At 36.2% G+C, this 13,154-nt stretch overlaps 1 protein-coding gene across 1 annotated transcript in view; it reads right to left on the bottom strand.

Moving 5' to 3' along the window:
• Pou2f1 (POU class 2 homeobox 1) overlaps positions 1–13,154 on the bottom strand; it is a 142,156-nt gene that overhangs the window by 59,340 nt on the left and 69,662 nt on the right. The window contains exon 2 of the mRNA XM_059280569.1: positions 6,790–6,855. Coding sequence (XP_059136552.1) covers positions 6,790–6,855 — 66 coding nt within the window. The remainder of the gene's footprint in view (positions 1–6,789; positions 6,856–13,154) is intronic.

Genomic DNA, 13,154 nt, shown 5'->3' with positions numbered 1-13,154 from the left:
CCTGAAACTGACCCCGATGCACTTGGCTCTTCCCTCTGCGGGTTTATATAAGCAGTAAACACTGCCAAAAGACACTCAGACAAGCTGTGCTGCTGAAGAAGCGCTCTCCAAACTGTCCAGCTGCCTACAAATTGTTGTAGGGAACGCTAGGCTTCCAGCGTTCCTAAGTCTCACATATGTTGTGGTGGGCTTTAGTGATAGAGCTGTCTCTGAGTCACTTCTGCTCCTGTAACTAACTCCTCACCCATAGCCCTGTCATTCAAACTCACTGCCTCACCAAGTTGGACTTGATATTATCTTTACTTCGGTCTGTTGCTAGTTCCCGATCTGGGTTAAGTAGGTCTTTTTTTCTTATCTCCCTAGGGATAGGGGCACACAGCCACTAGCTACATCACTATAAATAGTACAGAATGAAGAAATCACTTGTTATCAGGAACTGCTTACAACAAAAATTTTTGGGGTGATAGTTCATAAATGTACACTGGCTTACATAACTAAACCACTTTGGCTTTTTCATTTAATAAAAAGATCTTGATATTGTCATAGGAGAGGTCATTTGTATGAAAATAATTAGTGAAAAAGGACAGGATTCAGGGTTGGGGAGACCACTCAGTGAGTAAGAGACCTGTTCTACAAGTGTAAGGACCTGAGTTTGAATTCTCAGCCATCTTGAGAAAAGCCATGTGCGTGGACTTGAAACCCTATCACTAAGGGTGGACACAAGTAGAGCAGGAGAGCAGGCCAGACGCCCTAGCCACACAAGCTTCCCGTTCAGTAAGCTACCCTTCTCACTGCACAAAGAGGAAAGCAAGAGAGGAAGAAACTTAACATCCTGCTCTGTCTGTCCTTTACATGGACACATATGGGAACCCGACCTGCATACTCACGTGCAAGCACACATGTACACACACACATACACACAGCAGAATAAAGGAGTTCTGGATCAATTTCAATGAAAAAGAGAGTTAACTGGCTACAAAGACAATGAATGAACACAGCAAGTTGCTTTACATATTCTAGTAAGACAATGGTAATGATGACTGAATTAAAGTCTAAAAACGGAATTCTATAATTCTGAGAATGACTAAGGGAAAAAGGATCTGGGAATCATATAACATACTTTAAATTTTTTAAAAAGGAATCAGAGGTACTTGGTACAACTTTCTTTCGCCTCATCTTAGATTTTACTGTTTCTTCATGCTGACTATAAACTGCCAACCATTACTACATTAAAATGCAACCTTCAATGGGCAGCATAAACTCTACCTCCTCTAATGTCTTCCATAACTCTTCCTTCCAACTTGAAATAAAATTTTCATACACTGAATTCTCATGAGTCACTTACTTCTTAATGAATGTTCTCATATTTTAAATGTATTTTTCTCTAAGATGAACTTGATATCAAACTCACTATTTGACTCCACTTCAGTGACCTCCCTAGGTGCAGTAGTAGCTAGAGCACTGGAGACAAAATGCAGTTTTCCTTTCTTCTTCCCAACTTCATTTGCAAAGTGAACCTTTTGTTCTATATACTTATCTTACTCTCTCTCATTTCTTTTTCTTGTTTTTTATTTTTCATGTGCCTGGTGTGTATGCATGTTTTTGTATGTGCATGGGTGTATGTCTACGTGATGTTGATGTTGGGAATACACCTGATCACGCTCTTCCACTTTATTCACTGAGTAAAAGTCTTTGAATCAAGCATAGTGCTAAAAGACAAATGGCTTATCTTACTGGCCAGCTTGCTTTGAGGATCCTCCCCTCCCCACTTCTACCTTCCAAGGCTTGAATTACAGGCAGGCCACTATACCCATCTAATATTTACATGGGTTTCCTGGGATCCAAACTCTGGTCCCCGATCCACTTGTTTTAATTTGTACGCTTTCTCCCTCAATGGTGGTTCTTTTTACCTGGCCTACAAGCATATTTAAAAATCGTCAAAGAAATACTTAACCAACAGAGCAAACAGATAGCCTACAGAATGGCAGAAAATTATTACCAATTACACTTCAAACAAAGGGCTAATATCTACAATTTACAAAGAAGTACATAAAAGTTAAATACCAAGGAACTACAAAAGCCAATCGGCAAATGGGTAAATGAACTGAATAGACACTTCTTAAAGAAAGAAACACAAAACTGGGCGGTAGTGGTACATGCCTTTAATCCCAGCACTGGGAGGCAGAGCCAGGAGGATCTCTGTGAGTTCAAGGCCAGCCTGGTCTACAGAGTGAGATCCAGAACAGGCACCAAAACTACACAGAGAAACCCTGTCTCGAAAAACTAAAAAAACAAAAAAACACACACACAAAGAAAGAAAGAAAGAAAAAAAGAAAGAAAGAAAGAGAGAGAAAGAAAGGAAGGAAGGAAGGAAGGAAGGAAGGAAGAAAGAAAGAAAGAAAGAAAGAAAGAAAGAAAACACAAACGGCCAATAACTATTTTTAAACTGTTTAATGTCCCTAGCCATCAGGGAAATGAAAATTTAAACTACCATCTTATCCCAGTGAGAATGGCTATCATCAATAAATCTGACAAATATTGGAGAGGATGTGGTGAGAAAGGGTTATTGGTGGAGGAGACCCAAATTAGTGCAGTCATTGTGGAAATCAGCTTGGAAATTTCTCAAATAATTAAAAATAGAACTACTATATAATCCTGCTATTTCATTCCTGGCCACATACCCAGAACTCCACACCCTTTCATAGAGATATTTGCATCCCCCATGTTTACTGCTGATTTATTCACTAGAGCAAAGAATTGGAATCAACCTAGTTGTCAACAGATGAACGGCTAAAGAAAATTTGATTTATAAAATGAAATACTATTCAGTTCTAAAGAAAAATGTAATTACAAAATTTGCAGGAAAATGGGTGGGCTTTGAATGTATTATAAAATGAGGTCACACAATCTCAGAAAGAAAAAAAATCATCATTCCCCTTATATGTGGAATCCAGCCAGTAACATGCAAATGAGTATATATGTGGGTACAGTATAACATGTAGAAAAGAGAAGAAGGGCTATCAGGGGATAAGGAAGGACTGAGTGTAGGTAATGGATACAAGTTATGAAAAGGGATACAAAGCTAATTGCTTTCTGGTTCTAACTCTGACATGGATTTTTTTGGTTTTGGTAGTGGATACTGCACAAAAATATCTTTTGATACTGAAGTATAAAATCCAATGTGAAACTTCATAGCTTCCATTCTGAATGGATAATCTAATTGTATAGAAGTTCACTGAGTTGTATAGTCTTTTGAGTCAGGTTAACTTCGGTGTATGGTGTTTATTACTTCGCAACTTATTTTTTTAATAATAAAGTTAAAAATTTCTTTATTTATTCATTTGTTTATTTATTTTTGAGGCAGGGTCTCTCTATGTAGCCCTGGCTGTTCTGGAACTCGCTATGTAGATCAGGCTGGCTTTGAATTCACACAGACCTGCCTGCCTCTGCCTCCCAAGTGCTGGGACTAAGGGCGTGCACTATAACATTCTGCATAAACAAATAATTAAGCAAACAAACAAAAACCAAAACAGAAAGAAATACCATTATGTATTAACATTATGTTGCTTCTCTATGCTTGATGGAGATAACTCACCATTATCTATCCAGAATCAGTTTTCTGTCTGCCTTGGCTAAGCCTCTGAAGACTGAGAGTCACATCTGTTTATACTGTATCTAATAACACCAACTATAACATTTTACATATAAAACAGGCAAACCTGAACAAATCCAAACCACAGATTTTCTGTGAACATATGAAGCTTATTTATTCAAAATGCTGTCAGATATGCCTGAACTTTACACCTCTCATTACCCTTAAAACCTTTAATTCAAAATTATTATAGCTGTGAACACTTCAGGAAATAGTGATCAACACAAATTTTCTGAATCTATAAAGTGTCAGACTTTGGTTTTATAAAATATTCCAGGTTATTTTCTTTAAAATGTGAAATTTCCCCCCACAAACTACAAAAAAAAAATCATAATTACTAAACCTATGAAAAAGAGAAAAGTGTGTAGGTTCATTATATTTTAAAATGAAGACTGATACATAGGCACAAATCATCCACATAAGCTATTATTTTCTTTCCTTATCAGCATGGCACAAATGCTGCCCGCCTTTGCCTTTTTCTTTCTTCAAGGCAAGGTCTTGTTGCGTAGCCTAGACTGGGCTCCAACTCATGGCAATCCTCTCGCCTGGTTTTCCAACTGCTGGGTTTATAGGCATGACCCATCACACTCCACTTAAAAAAAAAACAACTGTAATTTTATTTTTAATGTACCAAACATGATAATCTAATATAAAAAAGAGAACTCAAATATATGCCTGTATTTCTAAACTAACAAATTAACACCAGCAGGGAGTGCTAAGAACATAGCAGCAGACCTTAATTAACATTGAGAAATTGAGGAAGTGTACAATTCTGAAGTGAATGTAAGGGTCCAAAAAATGGAAGCAATCTGTGTCTATGAAAGTAGTGCAGATTGCAGTAGGTAAACAGGAAGTGAGCTGCTATGCTTCACAGGGTGGTAGCCAGCTCTATTTGATCTAGCTAGATGTTACTGTATTAGCAGGGATCTTACAGAAAAGCAATTAATTTTCTTTCTTTGGAAAGAGACTATTAACCACAACTACTAGTGATGGAAAAGCAAAGAGGTCTAGGAAAGTGTGTTACTGGCCTTTAAAAGTATCTTTTGGGAGTGTGTCACACTCCTTTGATCCCAGCACTCTTGAGGCAGGGCACCAGGATCACTGGGAGGTTCAAGGCTAGCCTGGGTTTTACATAAAATGTTCCAGGCCAGCTAGGAGACATAAGCTACATAAGACATTGTTTCTATAAAAATAAATAAACAAACACCAAAACACGAAAAAGTAACATGTGAATTAATTATTCTCAGCTCTAGGAAAAGAAGTCTGTTACACATTCCATACTGTCACAAGGCAAGAAATTCACAAATTGTTCAACAAGTGCTCCAGCCAGAATTTATCTTAAATAGTTCTATATATGACTTTAGGTTTGAACATAAACAATGTGTTACTTAAAATTTTCAATTTTATGTATTATAGTTGATGAGAAAAATCTTATACAGGGTCCAAATCCTAAACTTGCCTTTATTTCCTCTCTGGTTTTATATTTCAACTTCCTATTCCTTGAAATAATATCTACCTGGCATAAGAATTTAATTGGAATCAGGTAATATGCACAGCAATAAAGATTTTAAAAAGCACAACAAAGGTCGTAAATAAATAGTTAGGAATTGTGGTATTAAAAGTAAATATAGAGATTCCCGGGGGTCTGACATAGTGGATCTTTTCAGCATTCTATAATCATTCTGAGCTTATTTCTCATCCCTTAGAGAAATTTGGAAGCTATTCCAAATGTTTCTCTTGCCTCTTCATAGGTCTGACTGCCTACTTACTCTTGGCAAACAAGTCCCACTCCTTTGGCAACAACACTCACATCAGCATAAGTTAGTGCTACAAGATAAAGGAGGAAGGGGCCTAAACTGGGAACCGAAACAAGGAGGCTGGGTGGTAACTTGGCCAGAAAGCGATGCTGCTCTTCCTTGTCTTGGGTAGTCTATTTGGCTAGCCTCAACAAGAGAAGTGGGAGCATATTAAATATGACAAAGACAACATGAAAACCCCAGCTCAGTCTCCCATAGAGAAGTACCTATTTTTCAGAGGTGAAGAGGTTAACAAAGCACTCCAAGTACAGGGCAGTTTACAATGAGACAGGTGCAGACACAAGACTTCTTTTGGGTCAACCCAGTCTCCTACTGTAACAAAAAGGTTCTTTCTATGATTGGAAGCAGTGGAAACAAAGTTTCCAGAGTGACTGTCATTCTTACCACCTCCTGGAGTAGTTAGGCATATTTTGAAATAATAGATGAAACCCTCTCTCTTACGTGAAAAATCTATTTTACTTTACCAACAATGACTTTGTACAACTCCTTGCCCACAATTCCCTTAATGTTTCAATACTTTACGTTTTGCCTCTACCAGAAACTGGGGAAATCCTTGTATCATATCTGTCAGATGACAGAGTTATATTGTCAAATGTCGTATGAGCTGATTGACTTACAAGGATGGGCTGAGGAGACAAGTTGTACTTTTTTTTTTTTTAAATAAATTTACCTTTCTCTCAAAGGGCTTTCAGTTTTTTCATTTATATGATACTTAGTTTTCTCCTGATAAAAAGTTTGATCAAGAATAAATTTTATTAAAATGAAAGGATGTATTAGATGTGTCTATAACTCTTCACTGACACCACTGTAACTTTAGTATAATTTATTTATACCAAATACATGGTGGATAGCATCTACTATTCTGATTATAGCTATAACCAAGACTTAACAGAATAGCTTCTGGCTCATATGATGCTGTAACACTTCACATATATTCTCACTCAATACTCATGATGACCCATAAATATCCCTACTGAATAAATTACGTCTCAAAAAGACGGAGGAAGTTGCCTAAAGTCACACAGTTATTAAGTGTCAAATCCATAATCCAGACCTAGGTCTACCTGTCCCAAAGGACCATTCCCATAACTACTCTGTAGTTTCTGATGGATGGAATCAGGTAAGTGAGGCACTCCTCAGAGGAGTTAGATAATGTTAAACAAACAGAATCCCAGTCCCTACAAGTACTAAGTCCTACTGTACAAGCAAGGCCACACATGTCTCTGTACCTGTCAAGTACATATCCAGGTTAAGTGTACAATCCCTGTGTTCGCTCTCGGAGAGCTAATGTAAAAGATGGATAAGAGAACACTTCCTTACCAGCGCTGCCATCTCCACTCTCCATAGATGACTTGTTGGTTTCTGACGGATTGTTCATTCGTGAATCTACAATAAGCCAGCGGGAGAAGGTGGTTAAAACAGGTCGTGGTGAAGATGAAGCTAGCTCAGGAGCCAAAGCAGAGCAAAAGCCAGGGCTGACCAGCGTTACCGTGGTTCAATTCGAGAAGCCCATGCACAGCTACAACAACACAAACTGCGTAAAAGGTCACCTCAAAGACAGTCAGGAGCTCCTGAATCATAAAGGAATCCATAAGTAAATTATCTAACAAATTTTAAGATTCTTTAAAGAGAGAAATCTAAGCTGAAAAAGATATTACAGTCAGACATACTAAAAATAATTTATGACAGACAAATGTAATATACATTTAAAACAAACTGGGAAGTAGCAAACACCTCAAAAAAAAAAAAAAAGAACTATTATTCCCATATGATTTTTTCTAAAAGTAAAAATATTAATTATAACTGAAAGAAATTCACACTTAAGAAAAATCTAACATTTGAAACGAAACTTGTCTTAAACATCCATCTGACTTCCTTAACCAAACTAGAGTCAACATAGGGGTATGCCAAATACATGCCTCACTAAAAACAAGCGTAACAAATTGCAGCAGAAGGCATACCAGGAATCTCTATAGTTCTGTAAGAACTACAGAACCCAGTTACCCATGAATCTGCTAACTGGGGCTACTCCTTTTTAGTGTATTAAATTGTAGTTTCCACAGTGAAATGCTGTCAACCACTATTAGCAATTCCAGAAAACATGCAAGAAAGAAGACAGGAACACCTAATGCCCTACTTCTTTTTCCAGAGGGTGAATAGAATAGACAAAACAGACATTTTGCCCTATATTTACTACAGACTTAGAGTATTTGCCATGAAATAAGCTTAATGTCAAGTAAGTTCTACTTTTTCTCCCTCATTAAGAACCATTAACTAAGTTATTATTAGAGAACGAATCAAACTATATTATACTGTCTTTTTAAAGACATCTGCAGGATTTTTTTTTTTTTTTTTTTTGAGCTGAGGATCGAACCCAGGGCCTTGGTGCTCTACCACTGAGGTAAATCCTCAACTCGGAAATTTTTAATTAGGAAGTCAAAACAATCATTCTAAGTCCCAACCATGCTGTCAATAGTTGCATTACCTATATGTATAAGAAATGAGGAAAGAAATCTTTCTTTCATATTTTATAACCTAGAAAATGGGCAATATGTATTTTTTTAAGACACTAGGCAATCTCTTTTCTAATATAGTACATTTTTATAACCGATACATGTCTTCTGGGCTGAGGTGGTTCTATGGTATTCCTGGCTTGTTCAAAGGGTTAAAATTTCTATGTTTGTGGTCATAAATGAGGTCGTTCTACAACTTCCTCCTCTACTGTCCAAAAAAATTTAAATACCACCTGAAAGCACACTAAAGTTTGAAAGGACCAGGTGTACAACTTAGTAAAAATTAGCTTTCTGTTTGACTTAACCAAAATCTTACAAAATTTAACAAATATCACAAAACTCAAATGTCATTATATACACGCTCAATGCTTCCTTTATAATGTATTTTAAAGCAAAGTAGAAAAAAAAGAGTCTGTAAACATGTATAAAAAGAGTTAATAATCCTCATGTCCAGATACCACAGTAACCAAGAAGCCTAATTCTTAATAACTCATGAGCCAAGCCTTACATAATTCATAGCCTAATTTCCACACCTACATATAAATTTAAAAATTATGTCACAGGTACTTTACATGACTTTTCTAAGGACCTTCTATTTATTGTCAAGATCTTCAAAAGCATTTAACAAAATGACTTCAAACACAAAACAGAACAAATAAAATCCTAATTAGCTACACAATGATGAGAAGGCTGTTTCAGTAATACTTAGTGTCAATCTAAGTAGTAGATATAGTTTCTGCCATTTAAAAATGAATGGTAAAAATAGTTCAAAGCGACACTTTTCTTTCATTTCTTGAATTTCAAACTTGGTACATGCAAAAGAGAAAATACAAATAAATTATTCATTGATACTTACAGGTTTGTTTGTTTGTTTGTTTGTTTGTTTTTGTAACAGAAAAAGCACAAGTCTATGTCACTTAGCTGATCATCTAATGAGTCTAATTGAACGCCTAAAGTTACTACTGCACTGAACCTAACATCAATGTTTGGTCTGCGTCCTGTATACCCCTGAGCTAGTGCAGCAGTCTTCCCTCTGATGGACAACTATTACTGCTTACTTGCGTTGGATCCTTCTTTCTGTATAAGAATTCAGACATTTCCAGGAAGTATCAATTTACTTTATCATTAACAACTGCTTTAATTTCAAGAATGGAAAATGACACAGGAAATAAAATAATTTGCTAAAGTTTTAAGCTTAAGATATTCAATTCTTGGAGTTTATATCAGATGACTTTCCTAAAAAGGCTTCAATCTTTCTTCATGTAAACATAAAAAACTCGGAAAATATAGCCACCAAGAGGCATCATCTATCTATCCACACTGAAGTACTTCAATCCATCTTTTATCATCGAAAATGTTTCATTTATTCAAGCAGAACATCTCCCTTTTCAAAAGGCTTCCTCCTCTGTAGGGGCACACTATATAACAGGCTTTCCACAATACTTACAAGTACAGATTCCTAAAAAAGAGCTGGTTTTAAAAAATCAAAATGACTAATCATAGGCAAAATTTGAAAATGGCCCATAACTTCTAAAATCTAGAAACTGATCAACAGTGCAGTAACCACTATAATTTCCCTCTGTAATAATAGTAACGGTATTAATCTGCACTACAACACCACCTTAATTTTTCATTTAGTATTTTTGGTTTTTATGAGGCATTCTTATTAGATAGGCAAAACATTTTATTAGTATGTACATATTACTTTGATATAAATATTTTCTGATTTAAAATGTGTTTTCAACTACATATACTACTTTCTATAGAAATCTCCAAAAAGCAAAAATGTCCTCCATGAAAGCCAAATTCAAACACATTGTTTGCTGAAAATAGGCTCTGAACTAGAAGACCTAGTCCTAGGGAGGGACCTACAGCAAACTCAAGCATGCTCTTGCCTTGCAAATGCTTTCCTCCTCCTCTGCTCAAGCCCCCCTCCCCCATGATGGCTGCATATGTGATTGAGCGTTTATGCATAGTCAATCCCACACACGCTATTTCCATATTAAAGCTGTAAGAAAACTGTGCTGGTACCCACCTAGAACACAGTCACTGCAGTCCAGCATTGCTGTAAAATCTTCAGGAGGTGCAGACAATCCAAAGCAAGAAGGAACAGGTATCGTGTGGAGTGGGGAAAAGAAGGTACTACTATTCTAACAAATCTGTACTAGGTTCTTAAGAGAACAAGGGTGGGAGGAGTGGAAAGTGAATTAACAGAGAAGCAAAACACAACTTCAGTTACACCATAGCAATCTTCAACTGAATAAGGAAACTTCAGTTGCTCAGAGGAGTTTTAGTCTCTTCTAGCAGCTAGGACTGACATTGTCAAGGCAACTGAAGCATGAAAAGTTCCCCTTTTTGTAATAAAATAGAAACAAAGATTGCAGCTGGCAGTTTCCATAATGAAGCTTAATCAGTATGCGTGTGATTAGGGCCTTATGCAAATCTCTCCTCGTTAGCACAGCAGCTAGCACTTTGAAGTCCAGGAACAATTCATTTACAGAATACACTGAAAGCACTCCCTGCATAATTTAAATGAATACATAAATATTTATCAGCTTATTTGCATATTAATTGGCAGTGCATGAAGGGAAAAATTATCTCCGGAGTGCCAGCATAATAATTAGGAGGATAAAATGAGATTTCTTCCAATGGTCTGGCATCTTGGACCCAACTTGAGATAGTACCAGGGGAGAAGGGAGGGAAAGGAGACAGAGTTCTGTTAAAATGCCACTGAAATGACATGAACAAATTAGAAACAACTCTACAGACTTAAGCACCTTTAATCTTATTCCTGCTGGCAACAATGACTTCAGTAATAAGAGGATTTGCAAAGGGCTTTCTACACAATCCAAATAATCCCAAGGAAACAATTAGCAAGGTAGAAGCAGAACACAGGCTTGTCAAGATGGTGCTAGTCTACTGATAGGGAATTTTCCAGTTATTAACACACACTGTCAGGAGAAAGTCTACTTAAAACACGACAACAGCATAAATGCAAAAGCAGGGGAGAGTGTACACAAGCATCTCTGAAAGCAGATATTCATTATATAGGAATCTTTCTAAACTACCAAATTACCACCACATTAGCTGACTGCTGACATGCAACATGCTCGCATCAAAATCAAACTCCAGGGGAAGATAGTTTGTTACTTAGAATAGACATCATTCCCAAATGGCCATGTAACTGCAGAATTACTATTTTAAGCAATACCACTTAATGGACCTCTCTCTCTCTCTCTGTGACTTTCTGTACTTATATCCTTACTAAACATGTTTATTAAAGTTTGAAATTAAGTCACAACCTTTCAGATATCATTATAAAAAATCCGGGAGATTTATAAAAACACTGCAAAGTAGAGATTGTTAAATTCTTAGGAATAAAGAAACCGAGGCACAGAAAACTAAAGCACTTTTTACTCAATGGCACATTAATAACTTGGAGCCAAGATTTCAATCTAGATTTTGCTGACATCAAGATACAAGTTCTTTTTAAGACCTACACGTTAAGGATGAGTCACACTTTCAGAGAACTCAAGGGTAGGGAGAGAGAGGAGGGGGGGGGGGACTAAAGCAGAAGACTATAAAATGGCTTGTTTCAGTCCTGAAGAAGGAGACCAATAATTGGTAGCAAAGACACTGTGTTTAAGTGCATACAAATAATACACTAGATAAAAGTTGAGTTCTTAAGGGTACCCACTCATTAATAACCTGTTTTTATTTGTCACTAATCTTTAAGCGTGCTAGATGTCTGATTTTTAAAATGCTATGAAATAAAGATGTGTGTAATACACCGGGTATTACTGTCAATATTTGTCCAGTGTTGTATTACACAACTTCACTACAGCCTTGGTTCTGAACATACAATATGAACATTATGTACTGCACATAATGTCATACTACCCAGTGTCAACCAATGCTACTCGAGACACTTCAGCTCAGATTCAAGATTGTGTTATAATGTACAGTATGTACTTACAACTGTACTTACAAAGTTTTCAGCTCTTACAGAAATATATGACTTAGTATTTTCCTATCAGTACATAAGAATCAAATTACAGCATCTTTGGGGCTGGAGAGATAGCTCAGCAGTTAATAGTGTGTGCTGCTCTATGTAGCAAAGGGGCCAGGTTCAGTTCCCAGAACCTACATCAGGTAGCTCATAATTATCTGTAATTCCAATTTCAGAGGCCCTCTTCTGGCCTTCTTAGGCACCTGCACACACATGGTGTATATAAATTTATGCAAACACATATATACACATTTAAAAAAAACTTTAAAAAAGAATACTGTATCTGTATTTTATTAAGAATGTTTGATTTTAATGTCCGTGAATTGATGATCTCAGTTTCATAAAAAATTATTAAATGAATTTTGGCAGGGTATTAGGACATTATTATTTCCAACAATATCTGAAATGTACCTAAGCCTATTTCTGCCATTTTACACAATGTACTTATGTGAAGTGGCATTCTCAACCCTGATGATCGTAAAAATAAAAATATTGGTCAACCCTGAAAAATGTTGAAAAGCACTATATTTTGCAGTATCACATATTCAGCTAAGACTTCTATATAAAATAAATAAGCAGGTACATATTATTAGTAGGCAAATTTATATTAATCTTTAATTAACATGGCAAAATATACACATATCAAGAAAGTATTTTAAAATAATATTATGATTTATTACCAATCAATTTTGATTTGTACACCTATTTTATGCATTTATATACCCATGGTGCCTGAAAACTTAGGCACAAGGGATCAACAGCAGAAAGTCTTAGAAGCTCTATCTAACCTGGAGCAGAAACAGGAATAAGAGACCCTATAAGCCAGAAGGACATGGAGTCATCTGATAAACAACATATCTTTAAAAGTTCTAGTTTTATTGAGTAATAAGTCATACCACTTTGTATTAAAATAAGCAAAAATATGGTATAGGATGCTAGTTCCAAATTAGCTTTTAAGATACAATGTGTTGGACTGGACAAGTTCTGCTTGGTGGGAAAAGATGGGAAGCAATGACAAAATGGACCTAAACTTACTTCTGGTGAAGTAGTTATTTGACTAGAATACACTTGATATTGATAAAATATTTCATTCCCTTTTTTTTCCTGTATTCACAAAATTTTGTTTTCCTTTATAGAATACTTATGCAATTTGCCCTTTTCAA

Source organism: Peromyscus eremicus, chromosome 15 (genome assembly GCF_949786415.1).
Source record: "Peromyscus eremicus chromosome 15, PerEre_H2_v1, whole genome shotgun sequence".
In the NCBI taxonomy this organism is placed as follows: domain Eukaryota; kingdom Metazoa; phylum Chordata; class Mammalia; order Rodentia; family Cricetidae; genus Peromyscus; species Peromyscus eremicus.
The sequence above is the reverse complement of the archived record's forward strand: the minus strand, read 5'-3'. Positions and strand labels throughout refer to the sequence as shown.